Here is a 22,594-nt window from a genome sequence, read left to right on the forward strand (position 1 = left end):
TGAATGCATTTTGGCTAGGAAATGTGTGCATTTATGGACAAAATGCATATCAAAAGATACTTAAAACTCTCTTTGTACTCTAGAAATGAAGAGAGCACATAATTATTTAGTTATAATAATTAATAATTATTTAGTTTTAATAATTAATAATTATTTAATTATTAATAGTGAGTTTGGGAGGTTTCTCTCCAAGCTTTTTGAGTCTAGGAATAAAATCTTAAATCAAACTAAATAATTTGTTTCTTTAGGTCCGATAAACCAAAGTTTGGTCTCATCGACTTTAACCATCATCATCATCAATAAGTTGTTGAATTGAGCCTTCTGTGATCCATATCAAGTTTATGAGAGATTTTTCGGGGTAAATCACATGATATTTCATTTGTCCACGTGTTTCGAACCAACCAATGTGGTTCATCATCAAGACAAGTTGAAGAATCAGATTGCATGTTAAATAGTCAAAGCAGAACATCCAACGCTATAATTTTTGACCAGGCAACAGTGATGTAGACTAACTCACAGCGAAATTTGATTAGGAAATGACTAGTTAGACGGACCCAGGAAAAAGGTGGCATAACTATATTTAATTAAAAATAAAAATAAGTTAAAGTTATGGATTTAAATAATTATTAAATTAATAGTTCGATATACTATTATTAAATTAAAAGTTCGTGGGACATGTATTAACTATTTTATATTTATTTTAATTTTTATCATATATCTATATATATATATATATATAAGTATTATATAGTAAAAATAAATCTTTAATATTATAAATTATAAATTTATTTAATTGTTAAACTTTATTTAATTATAAATTAATAAAAACATATTATCATAGATCCATTTCAATATTAAAGTTTTTTTTCCTTTTATTAATTAAGTTAAAATTGTTAGCATAAACTAAATGCTATTAAATATCTCATACTATAAAGACAACCCATCAAAGAAAAAAGGCAGAGAGAAGGTTACGGGATAAGAAAACTAGAACAAGTTATAAAAAGAGGGAGGGGAGGAAAAGAATAAAACGATTAGGAAGTGAGGGCTTGGACCAGCAACAACTACTGATCTTCCAGCCGTCCTCTCTATTGAGAGTGCTTGGCCTTTCTCAATTTCAAGGGCTTCCCTAAATTTACGGTGATGAAACTACAAAACTCTAGCAATAACACTGGTCTCCTCAATGCAAACATGATGTTTGATTTTCTCTGCATGCTCTGCTAGAGCAGAAGATGTCTCATAAACTTTATAATAAATTATTTATTTTTGTATAATTATTTATTTTTATAAATTTAATTTAAGTTTAAATTTTTATTTCAAAACTTTTAGTTAACTTTCTTTTAAAAAAAGTCATTTATTATTTATTCACTCACTACCCTCATAACGGATTCCCTTTGGTATTAGAAATGTAGACAACGTTCATCTAATACAATGAAAAATCCGAACCAACTTTCTCTGAACAAATCAGAACCATCTCTCTCCAAAAAAAACCTACAGGCATTTAAACCCTAACGAATTATAATAAAATTTATAAACTTCATTTTCTCTATCGAATTCATTTTGGACCAATAACATGAGACTAACCATATAAAGCATAAATATTAATTTAATAATAGTGTTTCAAATAATTGAAAATAGTTTACATCCATTTTATTTTATTTATCAAAGAAAAACCTCTACAAATCCCATTTAACATGTGGCTAAATCCAAACACGACAAAACCTCCCCCTCTCAGATTTCTCCGAATGGCGTAAGTTGCAGGATCATGATGCATTCTTGAGCGACTGAAATATATCCTGCGCGATCCGCTGAGCATCCTCCGAAACTCCGAACAGACCTCTTTTTCCGAAGCCAGCTACATACAGACCGTCGCTTCCCTTCCAGGCGCTGGGAGGCCGATTACCTGGACGTCCGTCCTCCGGGAAAAGCTCTCTGCCATTCTGCAAATTAAATGCCAATTTTCAGAACCAGACATATTCGGACAAACACAGTTCGAACTCAGAAAATCACTGTTCAGACATACCTTGAGCCAGCGGCGTACTTCATTCTTGTAACCAGTCGCAAAGATTAGGGCGTCGAAATCCTCTTCGACGCCATCTTCGAACACGACACCAGTAGGCGTTACGCGGATGAAATTTGGGACGACCTGCGAATAAGAATGTAATGAAGAACTTGAATTGACTTCGATTTCTGAGCGAAGAATTGAGTGTATTTACCTTAATCTTGCGTTGCCTTATTTTGTCAACAGTGCCGTTGTCAATCACCAGGGTTTTGCCGGTCTTAAATTTGAACTCTAAAGGCCCTTCCACGGGCCGTGGTAGGCCGTAAGAAGCAGTGTTGCCTAGGACTAGATTACTATGCATCAGAAGTAATTTGTCCACGATTCGGAGAGGCAGCAGTTTAAGCAGCTGCAATGCAAGAGAAATTGGGGATCTTCCGAAAAACTCTCGCGGCAGGACATGATTCTTACATGCAAAGTAAAAACACGGACCAAATTATCGTTTGGACAAAATATACAAGAATTAATAATATGCTAGAAACCGTGAAATTTCAAAGAACGAGTTTATTGGGACGAATTAGTTACCTGGATGCCGGTTAAGCAAAACATGAAAACACCAGAGAAAATTTATCGAAATATTTTATTTTATTTTTTAAAATGGGTATATATATAGATTTTTTTTTTTTTATATTTAAAATAGGTTTTTGATTACATATAGTGGTTTTCCTTGATAACGGTGATGAGTAAAACCGACATTCGCGGATAGCAGCCAGAGATAGCTGTCCTCACTGTTGGTTTGACACCTGAGTTTGATAGGTTTTGCCACCTTCGGAAAAAAAAAAAACTTCATAGTTTTGAAAATGGAATTTTTTATAAAATTTTAATGATAAATAGTTCACGATTCCATTCTAGCAAATTTCTATCCAATTACGTGATTCTGAATAATTTTAACCAGAAAATATGTCATAAACCCTCAAAAAAATCTAAGAAATATCTACTAGAAAAGTTTTCTCAACGGTTCATTCCTCATGAAAATAAAAAGGACCGTGAATCTGGTTCCTTTAGTGCGGCTGGATCACACAGGCCGGTTTCTTTTTTTTGTGGGGTTTGTGCTGAACTTCTTGTCGTGCCCGATGAGTTCTGTATCGCTCCCCAGATAAATTTTACAAGGGAAAATTAGGAGTTGGCTCTGGAACCAATACAGAAGCTGGACTTCTTGCATAATGAAAGTTGCTCTCTTCACAGGCAGAAAAGTTTGCGTAATGAAAGTTGCTCTCTTCACAGGCAGAAAAGTGTGTATATTTTTGGGATTGAAAAATGATTTTGGAATGGTTTTATTGTAGATTTAAGCTCAAGGTTCTTCGGCTGAAATCTTGGCACAACAAGATCAGGGCTTTTCAGGAGGCTTTCCAACCAGGTCCAGCATGTTTTCCGAGAACACAACACTGTAGCTGATCTTCTATCTTAAAAGACACCGATTCTTGAAGCAGGTTTATGTATTGTGATTGAATCTGGCCCTGACGATTTAAACTCTGTTTATACCTTCAAGGCTTTTTTTAGTTATAGCAGCTGTGTCTTTTCAGACTGTCAGCTCTCCCTTGGGGACTTTTTATTCATATTTTAGCAGTGTGTATTCTGTGTGTCTGTTGTAAGTTTTTTTTTCACTTTCAGCTGAAGGTCAGTAGTTCTTAGCCACTCTTTTTGGTTTAAAACTGTATATGCTAGTGCTGTTTTTATTTCAGTGTGGTGAGGCTTCTTGGACTCTGCTCATTACATTCTTGGACTTGGAAAAATAATGAGTAGAAGAAAAAACATTATGAAAGTAAATTGGGACAGAAATAGCTTTCGGCCTCCAGTTTCCATCGCTGACAGGAAACTTGAAAGACAAAAAAATTCACCACGGCTTTGCAGAAAAATCCCGATTTCCGACAAAAACCATCACAGTATAACGATTCCCGCATAACTATGTCAAAGATCCATAAATTGCTGTACGCAGATATAACTTTTTTTTTTCCCTGGATCCGGTTCCTGTCTGCATACTCACAGCTTTGCAGAATTTTTTTTATTTCCGAGGGAGATTTCGTGATTCAGGCATAAAGATTCATAAATCGCTTCATGCAATTGTAAACATTCTCTTCTAAAACGAATTTAATGTTCAATTTTGCATTTCTTTAAATTTTCCAGCGGTAGATGCAAAAGATGTAAACCCTAGCGAAAAAATTGAAATGGCTGTACAGAAGGAAGATTTAGGGGTTTTGACATATGATTACCGGACTACGAACTACGATAGACGGCCTCGGCCCTGCGTCGTTATTTAAAAGCTCCAGCGCTATGTCCATGCCAGAATTTCCCCATCCCACGACAAGAACCCTCTTGCCTTCGAAATCTTTTTCATTTTTGTAATCAATCGAATGGATAACAGTTCCTCGAAAGCTGTCCAGCCCGGGAACATCTGGAATGAACTTTTCATTGAATTCGCCTGTCGCCACAACTAGAAACCTTCCGTGGTACTCCCTCTCAGAATTATCCGAAGAACACCTTGCAATGACATGCCATCTTCCTGTCTCTTGACCGAAGCTCGCAGACTCCACGGACTGGCAGAACTGCGGCTGAATATTAAATCTTCTAGCGTATTTTTCCAAGTAGGCAACAAAATGGTCCTTGGGGAGGAACATAGGGTATTCATCAGGAACGGGCATGAGAGGAAGGTGGGCGTGTTGCTTGCTGCCCTGCAGTGTCACCCGATCGTACGTCCGGTTTTTCCACAGGGACCCCACGCAAAAATCTCTCTCCAGGACGAGACTGGAAATTCCGAGGTCTGCAAGGCATGCTGCGACAGCCAAGCCAGACGCCCCAGCGCCGACTATTATAACTTCTTCGTCCCTATTTTCATCGAATGATTTGTCGTGTTCCTTTTTCCCAATCTGTTCCGATGGTCGCGAAAAGTTTGGCATTTGGTGAACTTTGCACAATACTGCTTAAAAGACCAGCTTGCAGATCTTGTCACACACCAAAGACGAAAAGGCAGGCTATCATGGTATTACTGATTTGGCATCTGCAACCAAAATAAATAATTCTATAATGTCTTGGAATATCATAAATGAGAAGAGCGTTTCCACAATATTAATGTAATTGTAAGCTATAAATAGAGAGGAAAAAGGTAAAAACTGTGTTGAAAAATGACACATTACATTATCACGATTATAATGGGCTTAGAGAATAACTCCCGTGGGAGCTAATTTAGTTTCAAGTCAACAACCTCGTAAAACGATGCGATAGCCGTGTTTACCTGACACAGTTATATGTGTATTTTTTATTTTGATAATAATTTTTATGAGTAAATTTATATAACTAAATATTTTCAACCTTTTATTTATTCAGAAAAAAAGATATACATCTGATGTTTTCAAAAAAAAGATGATCAAAGTCTCTAGAAGATGGCAAAAATACAAAAAAATACTAGTAACAATGTCCACAAATGAGAGGGCCATAAACTCCAATAAGCATATAAAACATAAAGAAAAATAGAGGACATACTAATGGTCTGAGGTGATAGAAGCTGGGTTATCTGGAGCATTTCCTAGAGGAGGCAGAGGCCGAAAGTTGCAATGAAAGTGTGCTTCGAAGTGTGTCATCCAGGTCTCCATCTTTTCCGCTTTCTCCGCTAGATGGTTTTGTCCCTGCCAGACTACCACCATTCGCTCCCTAACTTGGCACTGGAAGTAATGCATGTGTTCCAGAGTTGCCATTAGCTCCTCATGCTTTTCTCGATTAACTCGTTCTACCACATCTATCTAGTCAATCAAGGATTGAATTAGGCCACAACAATTTTCCAAGTAGCAATGTTGGAATGCCTATGGGTAAGGGGCTTCATCGCGCTCATCGCTTTGAACAACTTGATCTCTCCTACGCCCACCACCCTCCTGAGAGCGCAGTATCCGAAATTTGTTTCACGAGCAGGATGTCTTTGTGCCACCACTGCTACCACGCTAATTCACATGTCCTCGACCTTCGCCTCCTCCTTGAACATTCAGACATTGACCTCCACGAATTCCACTACCTCGCCCTCCACGCACTCTAGAACCTGCACCTTGAGCCCTGCCCACAATTTTGCTCTTGTTTCCATCCATCATGGTTGCCAATGCGAGGGCCTCATCCCTCCCCGTCGCTGGCTCCACCAGGAGGATAGCCCGCACGTGTCATGGAATGGGGCACAACTGTCATCGACCAAGTGCTCCCACAACAGTCGAGAGTGTGACCCCGTCCACTGGCCTGAATTGCTCCCCTCCTGTCCACCAGATCGACCTCCCAGAGCCCAACCTGCTCCAACACTCGTCGGAGGCATCTTCACTCCACTCGTCAGTGCACCCGAAAGCTAGGTTCGCGCGCTTGAAGCAAAGGGAGTCAACACGATTGCCTTTGCTAGCACCACCTTTGTTATCCCCACCACACCAATCACTCCATTGTACATAGCCGTTTATCAGGAAGACAAAAGTTCGCCATAAGCTTGGCGCCTCCCGATCATCTCCCTCTCCATGGCATTGCCATCTTTTACAAAGACATTCCTTGCCCCAAAAAAACTAGAAATAACATTTATTTCCCCCTAGCACTTTCCAGCCCAGTCCTGCCCTGCAAGGCCCGAGAAAAACAAGAAGTTGGAATCTGTTATATGCATCAAACCATAATTCCCCAAAGAAAATCCATAAACCACCAATTATATCGTGCCTCTAACATCGCTTCCGTCATCGAGCAGAAAACCAAGTGTAGCTCCACCACCAGACCTGAGCATCAAAATAAATTCTCGGCTCCTCCCTCATCCCGCCTATCAATTCATCAACACTTCCCCTTCTCGAGGCGCCTTGATTACTCACACGCCCCAGATTGAATGTCCATGTACGCCATTCCCTCCACCATATATGAAGAGGTGACCGGGAGGTACAACGCTCTCCCGCGACACATTTGTCACTCTTCATGAGGCTCGATGATCATGTTATTCTCAATATTCACCACCATCAGGGAAGCGGCCTCCTCCTCCACTATGGTTTGCATCTCTTCCAGATAGTTATCTCTGTAGGAGAAAGGCCATTCTTGCTGAATTTCCTCGTCCTGTATCTCACAACCCTGATTTTCTAGGAGGTCTGCTGCCTTGCTACCTTGCCGATCAACATGCTTCGTGATCACATAATAAAAAAATGAGAGGTGGGATTGGATGCGTTCCCCTATCAATTCTAGGTGACAACTTTTAATTACCTTGTCTGGGGGTGAGCCATTGATAAGGCATTAAAGCATAGAGATGGCAATCTGCAAGTCCCTAGTGACCTATAGCTTTATGATTCTCAGATCTTTGGTCATCTGTAATACTCTGTCCAGGGCCAGATACTCTACCACGTTGTTTGTTTTGTGTCCACGCATAGCTTCATATATTCTAGTCGCCTTCCTTTTGTCACTCCGAATTATCCCCCCCAAGTTCGCTTTCCCAGGGTTTCCCTTAGATGCTCCATCGAAGCTCACTTTGTGGAATCCTTGTGGGGGGCATTTGAACCTGTTGGAGGACATCTGCTTTGCATGTAGGTGTCGGGTAGGAGGCGAGATAGAGGACTTTTGAGAAATATCTAACACCAAGAGGATGGTGCACTCCTGTCCTTCTTCTTTCCAATCTTTGTCCTTCCACTAACCAATGGTGAGGGTTTCTTGGATGTTACGTATTACAATTTTCCAAGCCATAAGGGGATGAAAGGGTTCTGAATGGAAGATTACTCTATTCCTTGCTTTCCAGATGTTCCATAGTACTAAGCCCTGTGAGAGGTACCAAGCTCTTTTGACAACAAGGTTTTTGAATAGGGACCATCTCCATGTTTCTATAGTTTCCCCAAGGCTATTATTTGATCTATCTGAGGCCTCAAAGAGCTCTAATGGATGCCCCAAGAATTCCAATGCTTGTGGGCATGAGATTGAGAGATGGTCTATTGTTTCCTCCTCCTTGTGACATAGAGGGTAGCATGATGGCCCACTGAAGCCTTTCTTTCATATTTTGTCCCATGTTAGTAGTTTACCCAATCTTGCTAACCACAGGAAGAATGTTACTTTAAGCCATAGGCGAGAATACCAGATTCGTTTCCATATGGAGTCTAGCTCCATATTTCCTTTTGTCGACAAAAGGGAGTATGCTTCCTTCAAGTTGAACATTATGTGGGGTCTATATCCCCAACGCAGCTTATCTGGTTCCCCATTTTTGAGGATGGGTCGTTGCCGAAGAGTTTCAAGGAAGACCTCCCATACCCTGTATGATTTACTATTTGTATGACATACTATTAGTATAAAGTTTTAAATTCCATATAAAAGAACTATTGTGACTACTTATAGAATAATAATATTCCTTCATCTATACAGTCTATTCAACTTCTTGATAAACTCTTTTTAAATGTGTAAACAATTTCCAAAAACTTAACTATTGCAATTGGAGAACCTTGCTCTCTATTAAAATCTATTCCTTAAATCTTGCATGATCTGATTTTGACACACTTTTTTCAAAATCACCACAGAGTCTACGTCCAAAAATGGCTCACCCAACAATGTTAACAACTCCTTATAGTGGTGAACAACCTCCTACTCAACGAAGCTCAACAATGAACATCAAACATTTACACAATGAGACATAAACATTGTTAAATGTTGAATCGTAACCAAACTATACATGTGTGATTATATATAGTTTACTACATTAAATTATGTAAATGTTAAACCTTGCCCCAAATACCATAGAGCCATCATATTTTCATTTGTTGATTTGTTGTATTCCTTGAAATCATGCATATATTAGTTATCTCCATTTTTGTTGTCTCTAATATATAATATTTGGTGTGCCAAATTCAATATGGATGAATCATTACAATATGAGGTTATCTGATTAAATGTTACTTCTCATCATACATCACTCCTAAGAATTACAGAGCTTTGAACCTACTTTAAGCACTTCCCCTTACACTCTTTTTAACTACAATTTAGTCAAAACACATATAATAAGACATTGTACATTGTCCCTTCCTTAGTTGTATGTACTTCCCCTTACACTCTTTTTACCTACAATTTAGTCAAAACACATATAATAATACATTGTACATTGTCCCTTCCTTAGTTGATTTTCTATGGCTAAATAAGCACGATCACATCATGCTCTATGAAAATTGACTATCTTGCATGTGACCAACCACAACACAAAATAAACTTTCACTATAATATGGCTCTATTTTTTTATAAGCTCTAAGTTACCTCATTCCATAAAATTGGTAACCTTTGACCTTAAGTGGAATCATGATGCTTTCCATACATGAGGACGTTCTTTACATACTTGATCAAGTATACAATAGATCTACATTCAATGTATAATTTCTCCTTTGGTTATTGCTTCTAGCAATCACACTTGTTGAGACAAGAGGCTCATTCTACATCCTAGTATGAGGGGATGTGTAAGTTTGTCCGTCGTGTCCTTTAAAATAAAAATAAAAATTATGTTTTAAATAGGAAAATAATGTTAAAGTAATTAGAAGTAAAAGAACATTGTATTTTTCACTCTAAAAAAGTTTGCACGTGAAAAAATTTGAATCCCACATGATTCATGTTAGATCCATACTTAAGATGGATCTATGCCGATAGTTATTCTATGAGATCTACAAAATTTATACTTAAAAATCTTAAATTTATAATAATAAGTATTCACTAGCCCATTAACACACTCTTAAACCAACCCATGGAAAAGCTAAAATAAAATACTGAAATTATAAAAATATTGACTTATGAATAACATATAATTTTATGTATTCAATTTTCTCAAAACTTCTAAGCAAGATATGAGAATGTTTATGAATAATGGTTAGAAGTATATCTAAGTACTTTTCCCATGTTCCATCAAATTTTAATAATAATAAAATTTAATTATCTTTTATTCTTACCATGTGAACTATTATATTTCAAGTTTTCATTTTTCATTCTTCATTTTGTATAAAGAAAATTAGAAACATTCTCACACAATTTTAATGGTTTTAATATCACATTAAAATTAAGGAAATAATATTTCTATAATAGTGATTGTTCTCATATCACTATAGTTGTAATAAGTAAATATATAAAGATTTTGTTTATATATAGAAACCATCTTATCACAATCATAACTAATTGAGAATATCTCAACTTTACACAAAAATAGAAAATAATTTAACTTTCATTTAACAACCTCCTAAAACCACTCAAAAAAATTATTCATGTAAAAAATTCTCTATTTAACAACATCCCATAATATAAATATTAATACACAAAACACATATAAATTTACCTCCACATACATAAATATATTTTTTAATATTAAAAATACTATTATTATTTATTTAATATAAATATTAATACACAAAACACATATAAATTTACCTCCACATACATAAATATATTTTTTAATATTAAAAATACTATTATTATTTATTTAATTTTCTTTTAATAAAAACCTTTCATTTATTAAAAAAATAAATTAAACTTTACTTTCTTAAAACCTTAACTTTATTATCCTTATTATATAATTATTTTCTTTATTAATAAATTATTATCAACTATTTGTTGCAAAGTGTCGTGAACCATTCCAAAAAAATTATAAAACGTAAATATAAAATTGGTTGAACTGTCAGATAATTGAAAATATTAAATTTATTTTTTAAAATTAATTAATTATAATTATTTTTAATAATAAAAAATTATGTGTAAATTATCTTATTGTATATATTGTTTTCAAATAATTAAAATATATAATTATGGTAATGGTTAATTTAAAACTATAATAAAACAACTTGAAATTAACATCAACATCCACGTAGTATATTATACAACTTGAAATTAACATCAACATCCACGTAGTAATTTTATAGTCATGTGAAATGTGATATGGCATGTGTAAAAGGCAGGTTATAAATTATATATATGAACAGAAAGTTTTTTAGATAGATTTTTTAAAAGAATCCTCCTATGTTGCATGAGTTTTTTGAACGTGGAACCGTTGGGAACTTGGTATGGGTGTTGTGAACGGTTAGAGGTTTCCCCAAAATTTACAGGAAACTGCTAATCGGGAGCGATGATATTATATAATAAAAAAATTAAAAATATAAAAATTAGAAATATTTTTTCTAATTATATAACTTATATAATAATAAAAATTAATATTGAATCAAAATATTCAAATATTAAAATCAATTTAAATATATAAATAATAAATATAAAATTGCTCTTATATATAAATATATTCTTTGGGTGTCTCTCTCCCTGAGTCTCTCACTTTTATATATAAAATATTAAAATGTCAAGTTCATTACGACACAAGATGAGTCTTTGAAACAATCTGGCTTAAAAACAAAAATGAACAATTTTACATATGTTTCTCTAGTTATTCTTAAGAGAAAACTTAAAACAACTCTAATGTTTAAGCATTGACTGCCACATTATCAATATGCACACACAATCTTTGCGAAACAACAAAAGAAATACTCATCAGCATGACATCACCCCCACACACTTCCTTAAACCATCAGGAGATTGCTCCATTTTCTCAATTACGGATATAGGTGTAAAGGATGTCTTCGGCCTTTCTTCCTCCGAAGGTTTCAACTTAGGCTCATCTTCCTGCGAAGGTTTCAACTTAGGCTCATGTTTTGTGGGCAGCTCAACATATTTCTCTACAGGGTTTGTATTCCCCAAACCCAGGGAACGCGCGAACTAAAGAAAAACAGCGTTCAAAGCTCCCGGAACTTTCCCAAGCTCCCATTGGAGCTCCCACTGAAAAGGGAACATTCCCATACAGTTCCAAAGCTCCCAGGAGCGCGAGAACCATTGGAACGAGTTTCCCAACTCTTGGGAGCTGTTCCCGTGTAACAGAGGAATCCTCTGTGCTTAATAGGGATATTTCTATTAGCTACTTAACAATGATACCATTGTTAGTGGTGAGATCAATGATACCATTGTTAGTGGTGAGATCATTCTCTATCTAGCAACTTTGGTTTTTGATTCTATCTAGCAACTTTGGTTTTTGATTCACGTGGTTTCCTCATATCTCAATGAAATTTTCATTCACATTTTCCATTCATGCAATGTTTTTTAAATTCTCTAGAATATGAGTTTAGTCCTCCAAAAAATATTCCAGATAAGTATTCATATTTCTATCTACTATTATTATTGGTTGATTTCTTATAGATTGATCATCTACATAATTTAGATATAGTTATTTTTGGGATTTCCAACCCTTACAGCTAGATTTGGGACTTTTCCTTTTTGAGTGAGCTCGTACCATAGGGAAAGAGCTTTGAGGAATTTTAACATCAAAACACCAAGCTTTGAGGAATTTTAACATCAAAACACCATATTCTGATAACATAAGGTGTAAATCTAAAAAATTTCTTATTTTAATTGTCTTATGTAGTACTAATCAATGTCAAAGATCAAACTAAACACATAGTTGGGCAAAAGTAAAGAGATTTGTTAGCCTCCAATTACTCAGTACTTCTATAATTCTACTTCGGGAATTCCCAATATCCTCAAACATCATTGGTACCGCAAATCAATTGGAAAATTTTGTAGACAAAACCCACATGATCATGGCGATGACATTCATGGCAATAAAGTTGATTTTTTTTAGAAATAAGAGACTTATAGATATACCTTCTCTACCCAAAAGTAGGGTTGCATCCTCGCATAATCTTTTATATCGCCAAAATTTGAAAACTAAATAGAGAAAAATAATTTTGAGCGTACATATATATAAAAATATTGTATCAAAGTGTAATAAATCCATTGGAACAATTCAAATGTAGGGGGCCAAGTTCCATTATATCACAATATTACCACATTAAAGGCATAGAATGGGAGTACATCTAAGACCACCTTCTTCATTAAGAGGAAAGTTCTGTACACCCCTCTACTTACTCTGAACAGTCTTTGGGAATCCATCTCAATAGACTACATGTTTGGTCTTCCTTCAACCAAACAGGGTAATGAATATGTCTTTGTTGTTGTTGATTGATTATTTAAGATGGGAATTCTAATAGACTATATGAAGAATATCCTGAAAAGCAATCTGAGAGAACTCGGGAGTCAGAGGATTCGGATCAATGCAGGGTTACCTTTGTGGGACCACTCCTTCCTGTATCGAGTGATCAAATAGCTGGGTCCACTGTTGGCTAGGGACTGGATTGACTACGCCAGGATTTGCAAAAATGACAGGTTATATGTATGTATAATTTTGTACCTAGTAAAGCAGTGCATGAAATTGCTGGACTGCAAATTACCAATGTCAATGCTGCTGTCACTGCATGGAAATGGTCCAAGATCTCTTATGACAAATAAGAAAGAATCTTATCCTACTTACTTTACCTTTCTGGTGGTGTTTCTTTTCTTATAGCAGGGACTTGCTGCCATGCAGCTTCTCTGGTTATTCATTGGATTAACAAGGTTTGCTTCATATTAATATATGTCGAATAGAAATGGGCCGGATGTGGGACGAGAAAGCAGACTATGTCATTTGTTCGACATGCCCAGATTCAAATATCTGTTGAGACAATTTGTTTCAATTAACAAATATGCTATTGGTTAAACCTATTCTATGTAAATTACATTGTTTGACATGCTCAGATTCAGATATCTGTCAGAGGATATGCTCCAGTAATCAGATCTGTTATGGGTTCAACTTATGTTTTGAATTACAGTTACCCTAATATTTCTATTATTTTTGCAGCTCAATTTTAATTTGTTCCTAAGCTTGGTACCATCATCCATGACCGAACTGCACAAATTGATATCAGCGTTCTTATAGTAAAAAAATCACCACTCTTTTGAATGGAAAACAGCTAACCGATGCAATTGTGAATTGATAACTACTTCAATGTCTACAAACCCTACAAATATCCACTGTTGGCCAATCCAACCTACAAATCTATGGTGTTTGCAAAACAGGGCATGCAGTTAAAAGCACATGTCCAGTCTTTTGATGGGCAATGATATTGGAGAACCACCGCAATAAGAAAAACAAAATGGGAAAAAACATAAAATACAGTACCTGATATTTTAAGCAGAATTGAGAAAATCTCAATATCAATAAATACAAAACGGCATCATACAAATTGTTCCAATTTTGTTCCTATACAACACGGCATCATACAAAATGTTCCAATTTTGTTCCTGATTAATTGGAAGGAAAAAAAAATTAAGATAATGGATAGTCTATGAGCAAAAATCTTTTAGAGACTTTGTTTGAATCATGTTTTTTTTATTGTGGATGAGATTCAGCACCATCAAAAACTTCAAGAGCACCTAAAATTATGAAATTTGACAGTTTTTACTTGGATTTACAAAATTCCGAAAGTTTTTCACAATATGACAGGAATTTCCATAATTTTCAAACTTGGAGAACATCTAAAATTATGAAATTTTACCATTTTTTCTTGGATTTACAAAATTCTCTAAGAATTTTTTCAAAATATAACAAGAATTTCCATAATTTTCCATGAAAAAAACATAATTGGATGGAAAAAACATAATTGGTTGCCAAATCATACAGATCCCTCTTTGGTACGAACTACAAGCAGTTGTAAAGTTAATACAAGGGATATGCGAGAAAACGAGATGTCCTATAACACGCAAAAGTTGAACTTACAGATGGCCGATGTTTCAAGTCGTGCCGACGGTTCTGTTGCCCTGGGATCGTAGGAAGTTGCACAGATTCGAACCAACGTATCCAGAAACTTCGTTTACCATCCGTCCAAGAGTTTGGAGGCGCGCCGGAGACCACGGCGATAAAATCAAAAGAGAGGGTTGCCGAATGGAAACAAAGTTAAGAAAACAAAACACCTAAAAAAGGGGAGCAATCCATACCTGTGATGCGTTCAATGCGAAATTGTAAGAAAAAACAGAGGCATGTGCCTGGTAAAAGCGAAGGTTACAATCTGTGCTCTCAATACGCAGAAATACAACTTACAAATCCAGGAAAATCCAAAGAAGAAATCCTTCCAAATCCATGGAAATCCAAAGACGGCGAACAATAACATGATCCAACAAAAGGAAATATCAGATTCTGAATTCAGAAAGGGCATGCCCTGTTTACCAAACAGAAGCTCCAAACCCAGAAAAGACGGTCCACACAGCGCTGAGAAGGTAAATCGCAACAGAAGCTGGATGTATGGGTTCACAGTTTTCCGCTAACCCACAAAATGCATAAATATGCGTATGTATTGAATCAATATGCTTTGAAGAGCATGGAATCATAGGGTGGATGTCGAAAGAGGAGACGGAGAAGTGGGATTTGTAAACCTCTTGCTGCACTTATTTGATGGCCTCACTATATGGGCAACAAAAGCTACAATCCGAAGACCAAATCTCACCGCAAATTCGAGGCTTTTGTGATAATTTTATTAACTATTTTATAATTTTGTAATGAATATAATGTCAACCACAGCTGTCTGCATCTTCTAGATGAGGAAGGTGGATGTTAACATGGTTGAAATTTTGAAAACTAAATAATATATCAAATTTGAACGACGATGAAAATTTTATTAATTCTTTTAATATTTCAAATAAAGAAAGATGATTGTTATGGGTATGTTCACCAACTACCAACAGCAGGTTATAAGAGCGGGCCTACAGAAGGAAGATATGGCGATATTGTGGATACGAATTTGAATAGAAATGCAATGGGCTTTTAAAGAAGAATGAACTGACACGGAACATACAACAGACTGGTGGGAGATAATGAGATCCTTATACTGTCCTTTTTACCTCTTTATCCCCATGAGAGTGCCCTTCATTCTTCCCTGTCATCAGCAGCAAGTTTTGATTGAATAAGTAAATAAAAAAAGGTGGAAGATAAAAAACATTGGTTCAAAATCCCAGGTTAGGCAGCTCCCAATACGCCATGTGCTTTTAATATTTAATATTTATTAAATATTTTAATATTTAAAATAGAGAAATATGATTGTTTAATGGAATTTTGATTATTATGTCCTTGTTGTATGGTGACATATATTTTTAGCATTGTGGTATTATTTGAATTCGTATAAATAAAAATTACAATTGTTTCTGGGCTATTTGTATAGTCAAGCTTTAGGTTTTTAGTTTTTGATGGATGATGTCGGGGCCGGTTTCGAACCCCATGTTTGAGGTTATCCCTCATACTGTAAAGTTGGACTAATCAGGGTGACCGTCCATCCAAAATCATATTGGCAAAGCCTAGAGGAGGCGGCAATGAACGTAGTCTAACAAGTCGACGATTTCAACCTTGATTTTTGCACCCTACCTTCACCGATAACCATCCTCTGGCTGACCCCCATCGACTCGCCATGGGCCCCATCTGTCCCCGTCTCCATCTCCGAAACAATCTGTGTCTCCACCATAGGCTTTGTGTGCCCCACGATGAGTACGATACGACATTTTTCTTACCACCGTCACCCAAATTATAACTTGTAGGTTCAACTTCCCGCATTCTCATTTCTCATCCCCTATTTCGGCATTGAACCTGCTCGACATCCCTGCACCCTTGTTAGAGTCAAATTTTGTAGCAACTGCAACCCAACGTGCTTGTAATCAGATCAGAAGGTCACTCACACTATAGTGTAACAATAAGTTTTGTCAATGGAATTATTTGTGATGTGTTGCTTGCTTGAGAGTTTAAGGAATTGTTTCTTATCTCTCTTTTTCAAGTTCCAATGACTTGGTCAAGTTTGAACATCAGACTGTGGGGAATGCAGAGAATACTATGCCCCTCATACAAAAAATATTTACACATGACCTTCTAGATTATTTTCTGGAGTTCTCTTGAATTTATTCCATAAGAAAATACAGATTCCAAGGCATGTAAGAACCTTTTTGGTACAAGAAGCCATCTGGTTCATGAAATAAATAGAGATTTTAAACTCTAGCACTCTAAGCATATGCATATGATAGTTCATTATGTGAAAATAATTAGGTCCTTGTGAGTACTATTTGACTTGAACGATATTAATTCTCTGTTGTTGTTCAAAAATAACTTGTTGAAACTTGACCATTCCCAACCATTTAGGTTTTGAAATAACGACTTGTTCCCTAGTAGAAAGAGGAGATCCTTACAAAATATTCAGTTTTCAAGCATTGAGAATTCACTAATAAAGAAACATGAAGTTTTAACAAAATGAATTTATTTATGCCTTCTATTGTGTCTTGAAGACTCAATCCATGAAAATAAGAATGAATTCAATAATTTTGCCCTTATTTTATAATGAAACACAACAATTTGAATTGCAAAAGCATGTTCAATACCTAATTATGTAGATACAAAAAGGTCATCTTTATTAAATGCCTACATTCTTTGTCATTTTTTAATATCATACTTAAAGTTGCAAACATAGATAAGTTATTTTAGCAAGGCTCGATGAAATGACTACTTATGATGTTATTGATGCTTGGATAGAATGATTGCTTATGGTGATTCCTCCACATATCTCGAACCTCCACCTACACTGGATAATACTTTAGATAGTATATCATCAACAATCCTTTGAATATCTGACTAATGCTTCTCTATGAAGAGGTTTTAGATTCTGGTTTCATATTTAATAAATGTCAATAATTTGATTGCATATCAATTCATAATTTGTGTAAATGATAATGTCATTTGCACCATAATTTGTAGTTGCTATTTGCCCATCAACTATTGCAATATAATAGGCTTCATTATTTGTTGCTTTATCAAGAAACTCTCTACTGCTCTTAAATAGTTGACTTAGTGATCCATTGTGAAGCACGCATCTTTTTTTCGCTTGTAAAGGGTTAGGATAACACCAAACTTGAATGTCGAAAATCCACTAGTTCATTGTTGCAGCAACAAATTGGTTCACTACTATGACAACTCATTTAATCACCATTGTGGCAACTCATTGGTTCCCTATTGCAACAACTCGTTGGTTCACTATTGTAGCAATTCACTGTTGCAGAAACTTTCTAGGTCATCGTTGTAGCAACTCCCTGGGTCACTGTTGCAACAACTCTATGGGTCACAAAATGGTAAAGCAAGGAAAATGGGAAATTATCACTGCCCTTCTAGTGCAAGTCAGTAAAGAGAAGATCGTATTTTCTAGAAAGTATTAGTTTGGTTTGAAGTACATGAAAATAACATGGAGATTGATTGAATTGCAAAAATCCATTCACATAGAACTCCTGACTTTATTAGAGGAGAGAAATGAACCGGGAAGCTCAATGTTCTTTCACTTGTGTACAAAATAAGTGCTCAGACTCAAGGCCTACTGCTTCCTTGTGATATAAAGTGTAAGTTTTTTAGAGATGCATTATTTAGATCTTGGTATTAACAACACTTTATCATTTGTCATATGTATTGACCTTTCATAATTATTTATGAAGTTATTGTTGGGTGTGTGTTATATTCTTTGCATGACTAGTCACATGCGTAGTAAGGGGGTCATAGGGGGGCAATAGGGCCTTTTACGGGGTTCGGGGCAGCGCCCTGAGAATTTTTTTTGGACCCTATATTAGGTGGGCGCACCTACCTATGGTTTTGTGCATGGATTTTGCACATGGTTTTGGGCATGATGGTTTTCTGTCAATGGTACTTTGTAGATCCGGTTGAGGGAAACACGGTTATGTTCTAATCCAGGATTAATGGATTAGGGTTTATGAATGCTTCGACGTGTATATATATGTATTGTAACGTTGAAAGGAAAATAATGAAAAATCAATCTGGTAATCGCGGTTTTGAGATCCAAGGGAAAATCTCTGTGTATATATGTTTTATGTTTTATGTTCTCGCCATTGTTTATTTTCTTTTTTTAGAATTTTTATGCAGGTAATTTCTATAAGGGGTTAAAACCTACATTTGGTATCAGAGTTCTTTTGGCTTCAAGGGGACGCCTTTTCTACTGAGAGGTTTTTCTCAGGCCTATGGTAGACCCTGTTTAGTGGGAGATCTACAGGATTGATTCTTGTGGTGAAAGAAGATGGCAAGCAGTGGAAACATAGAGATCGAGAAATTTAATGGTCAGAGTTTTAAGTTGTGGAAACTCAATATGAAGGATCTGCTGGTGGATAAAGATCAACGGATCACGGTAGATCTAAGTACTAAACCAACGACAATGTTAGATGAACACTGGGAAAAGTTGGATCAGAAAGCAAAGAGTAGAATATGATTGTGTATCTCAGATTCAATATTGTTGAATATATCAAGGGAAGATACGATGCAGGCTTTGTGAGACAAGTTAGGGACTTTGTACCAATCTAAGTCTCTGGTGAAAAAACTGTTTCTATGGAAAAAGTTGTATAATCTTCGGATGAAGGATGGAGATTCGGTGATAGAGCATATGAATGCCTTTAATACTATGGTAAGCCAGTTGTTATACGTTGATATTAAAATTTCATATGAAGATAAGTGCATCAGTTTGCTATGTTCTCTACCAAATGCGTGGCATATTTTAGTTGTTGTAATAGGTAGCAACACAACTACCTTGAAGTTTGATGAAATAGTCTCATCCTTGTTGTTTGAGGAGATGAGATGGAAAAATATGGAGGGCCAGAATGGAGATTCCTTGTCTGTATGAGGACGGTCCAAGAAAACAAATAATTTTTTGTCCTTGAGTGGGAGATCTAAATCTAGAGGGAGATCTAAATCTCAGGAAAACTTGTAAAGGTGTGTTGGAAATGTGGAAGGGAAGGGCACTTCAAAAATGATTGTAGATCTAAATCTCCCGAGAAAGGAAAGGGATCTGATGATGCTCCTTCTGCAGAGGTGAAAACCACCTCAAATGAAAGTGGGGATGTGTATTTGGCTTCTTCTTCAAGTACACATGTAGATCATGAGGCATGGTTGATTGACTCAGGCGCAACCTTTCACTTCACTCCCCTTAGGGAGTGGTTCTATGAGTATGAGAAATATGATGGTAGTGATGTCTTCTTAGGGTATGAAAGGAAGGCTAGAATAATCAGACACAAAAAGTCAAGCTGAAGTTCCAAGGTGGAAGGATTAGAACACTTCTGTTTGTTATGCATATTCCTGCATTGGCCATAAATTTGATTTTTGTAAGCAAGATGGATGATGTGGGTGTAAAAATAATGTTCGAAATATATAGTTGTAGTATGGTTCGGGGAGCACTGGTATTGATGCGGGATGTTCGGATTGGAACTCTATACAAGATTCTAGGTAGCACTATTATTGATGGGTGCAATAGTTCTGTGGTTCTCGAAAGTGAAACAAAAAATTTAGTGGTCTTTGGAGAAAAGACCATGTTCTGGCATCAAAGTCTTGGACATATTGGAGAGAAGGGCCTTCAAATACTTCATGGTAAAGGTATAGTAGAAGGTATGTCTAATTTCTCTCTGGATTTCGATTTTTGTGAATATTTTGTATATGGGAGGCAGAATCAGGTGAGTTTCCCCTCTGGTGCTAAGAGGGCGAAAGGGATATTAGAGCTTGTGCACAGTGATGTGTTTGGACCGGTGTCGGTTCCATCACTCGGTAAGTATTTGTAATATGCATAATTTATAGATGACTTCTCGAGGAATACATGGATATATTTCCTCAAGAAAAAATATGAATTATTTGACACGTTTAAAGAATTTAAGGCTCTAGTGAAAAGCCAGATAGAGAATAAGATAAAGGTGTTGAGGATAGATAATGGTGGAGAGTTTTGCAAGAAGGAATTTGAAGAGTTATTTAAGAAGTGTTGTATAGAACGACAAAAGACTACTCCATACACACCTCAGAAAAATGGATTTGCAGAAAGAATGAATAGGACGTTAATGGAAAAGGAAAGAAGCATGCTCAGTGGTGTCGTGTTAGGAAAATAATTTTGGGCAGAGGTAGTGGAGATTGCATGTTACCTAGTTAATAGATCACCTTCATCATCGTTGGAGGATAGGACTTCACATGGATTGGTAAGAAAACCTATCTTTCACATCTGAGGGTATTTGGCTGTGATGCATATGTGCATGTTCCAAAGGATAAAAGAACCAAGTTGGATAGTAAATATGAAAGGTGCGTCTTTATCGGGTATAAGGATGGTTTAAAATGTTATAAGCTTTGGAACCTAGAAACAAGGAAGGTTGCGTAGAGCCGAGATGTGGTGTTTAGAGAGGTGAAATATTTTATTAAGGAGGAAGAATCAGACTCTACAACATAACATGAATCAAAAGATGAAGAGACACAAACTCGAGCTGTGAGAAGATTAGTTCGAGAAAGAAGGAGGCCATAAAGGTATAGTCCATCTATTTTATATTCAAATTTTGCTTTATCTATTACTGATGATGATCCCAAAACTATCAGGGAGGCAATAGATTCAGAGGATGGAAAACTATGGAAAGAGGCGATGGTTTATGAAATGGCATCTTTGGACAAAAATGAGGCTTGGGATTTGGTGGAGTTTCTGGCTGAAAGGAAACCCATTGGAAGAAAATGGGTGTTTAAGAAGATGATGAATGCAAAAGGCAAGGTGAAGAAATACAAATCTCGGTTGATAGAAAAAGGTTATTCCTAGGTGCTGGGAATTGATTTTGGTGACATTGTTTCTCCTGTTTCCAAGGTAGCTTCTATTAAATTACTTTTATCCGTTGTTGTTGCTTTTGATTTTAAGGTAGAAAAGATGGATGCAAAGACAAAATTTCTTCACGAGGATTTGGAAGAAGAGATCTACATGAAGTAATCTGGAGGCTTTCTGGTGAAGGGTAAGAAAGAACTGGGATGCAGGATAAAAAATTCTTTGTATGGGTTAAAAAGGTCACCAAGGATGTGGTATCAAAAATTTGATACATATATACAGGGACTTGGCTTCACCAGAAGCAAAGCAGATCATTGTGTGTATTTTAAAGTAATTGGTGATCGTGTTATTTATTTGGTATTATAGGTGGATGATATGTTTATGGTTGGAAATAACAAAGAAATTATCTAGGATTTGAAGACCCAATTGTCCTCCAAATACAAAATGAAGGATATTGGTGCTACAAATTATATTTTGGGCATGTAAATTAAACGAGATTAGGAAAATAGGAAGCTCTATTAAAACCATAGGAAGTATGTTCAGACAATATTGTAGAGGTTTAATATGCAAGATAGTAAACTAGTGAAGGTTCTTATTATTGTAGGTGTAAAGTTATCTGTTGAATAGTTTCCAAAGACACAAGAAGAGGAAGAGGACATGTCCCCTGCTCCATATGAAAGTGCAGTCGGTAGCCTGGTGTATGCAATGGTCTGTACTAGTCCAGACATTGCACATGCAGTGGGAGTATTGAGCAGGTTTATGTCAAAACCAGGGAAAGAGCATTGGACAACAATGAAGTGGGTTTTCAGGTATTTGCATGGCACTAGCAATTATGGTCTATGCTACCAAGGAAGACCCAAATTGGACAAAGTTTTGGACATCCATGCCTTGTTGATGCAAATTAGGCTAGAGATTTGGATTAGAGAAGATCTACAAGTGGGCACATGTTTAACCTTTTTGGAGGTGCAGTTAGTTGAATGAGCAAGGGACAATCTGTAGTGGCACTTTCAGCTTCAGAGGCAATATACATGGCAACCACTCATGCAAGCAAGGAAGCATTTTGGTT

General features: G+C 36.1%; 1 protein-coding gene across 2 annotated transcripts; it reads right to left on the reverse strand.

The window, feature by feature from the left end:
- Window positions 1-1,587: 1,587 nt before the first annotated feature.
- On the reverse strand, window positions 1,588-15,411 carry LOC149243999 (putative indole-3-pyruvate monooxygenase YUCCA9). Of its 2 annotated transcripts, XM_089374695.1 has the most exons (6): window positions 15,123-15,408; window positions 14,676-14,941; window positions 4,267-5,051; window positions 2,214-2,462; window positions 2,021-2,143; window positions 1,588-1,937 (listed from the first exon to the last, which is right to left on the reverse strand). In XM_089374695.1, the coding sequence occupies exons 3-6, from the start codon at window positions 4,948-4,950 to the stop codon at window positions 1,761-1,763; spliced, it is 1,233 nt and encodes a 410-aa protein (XP_089230821.1). In that variant the 5' UTR covers window positions 4,951-5,051; window positions 14,676-14,941; window positions 15,123-15,408; the 3' UTR covers window positions 1,588-1,760. The 2 variants fall into 2 exon arrangements, with proteins under 2 accessions (XP_089230821.1, XP_089230823.1); XM_089374697.1 differs by lacking the exon at window positions 2,214-2,462 and having other exon boundaries at window positions 14,676-15,411.
- Between the last annotated feature and the right edge of the window lie 7,183 nt (window positions 15,412-22,594).

Source organism: Pinus tabuliformis, chromosome 8 (genome assembly GCF_031772625.1).
Source record: "Pinus tabuliformis cultivar Carrire ecotype Pingquan chromosome 8, CPIR1, whole genome shotgun sequence".
NCBI lineage: Eukaryota > Viridiplantae > Streptophyta > Pinopsida > Pinales > Pinaceae > Pinus > Pinus tabuliformis.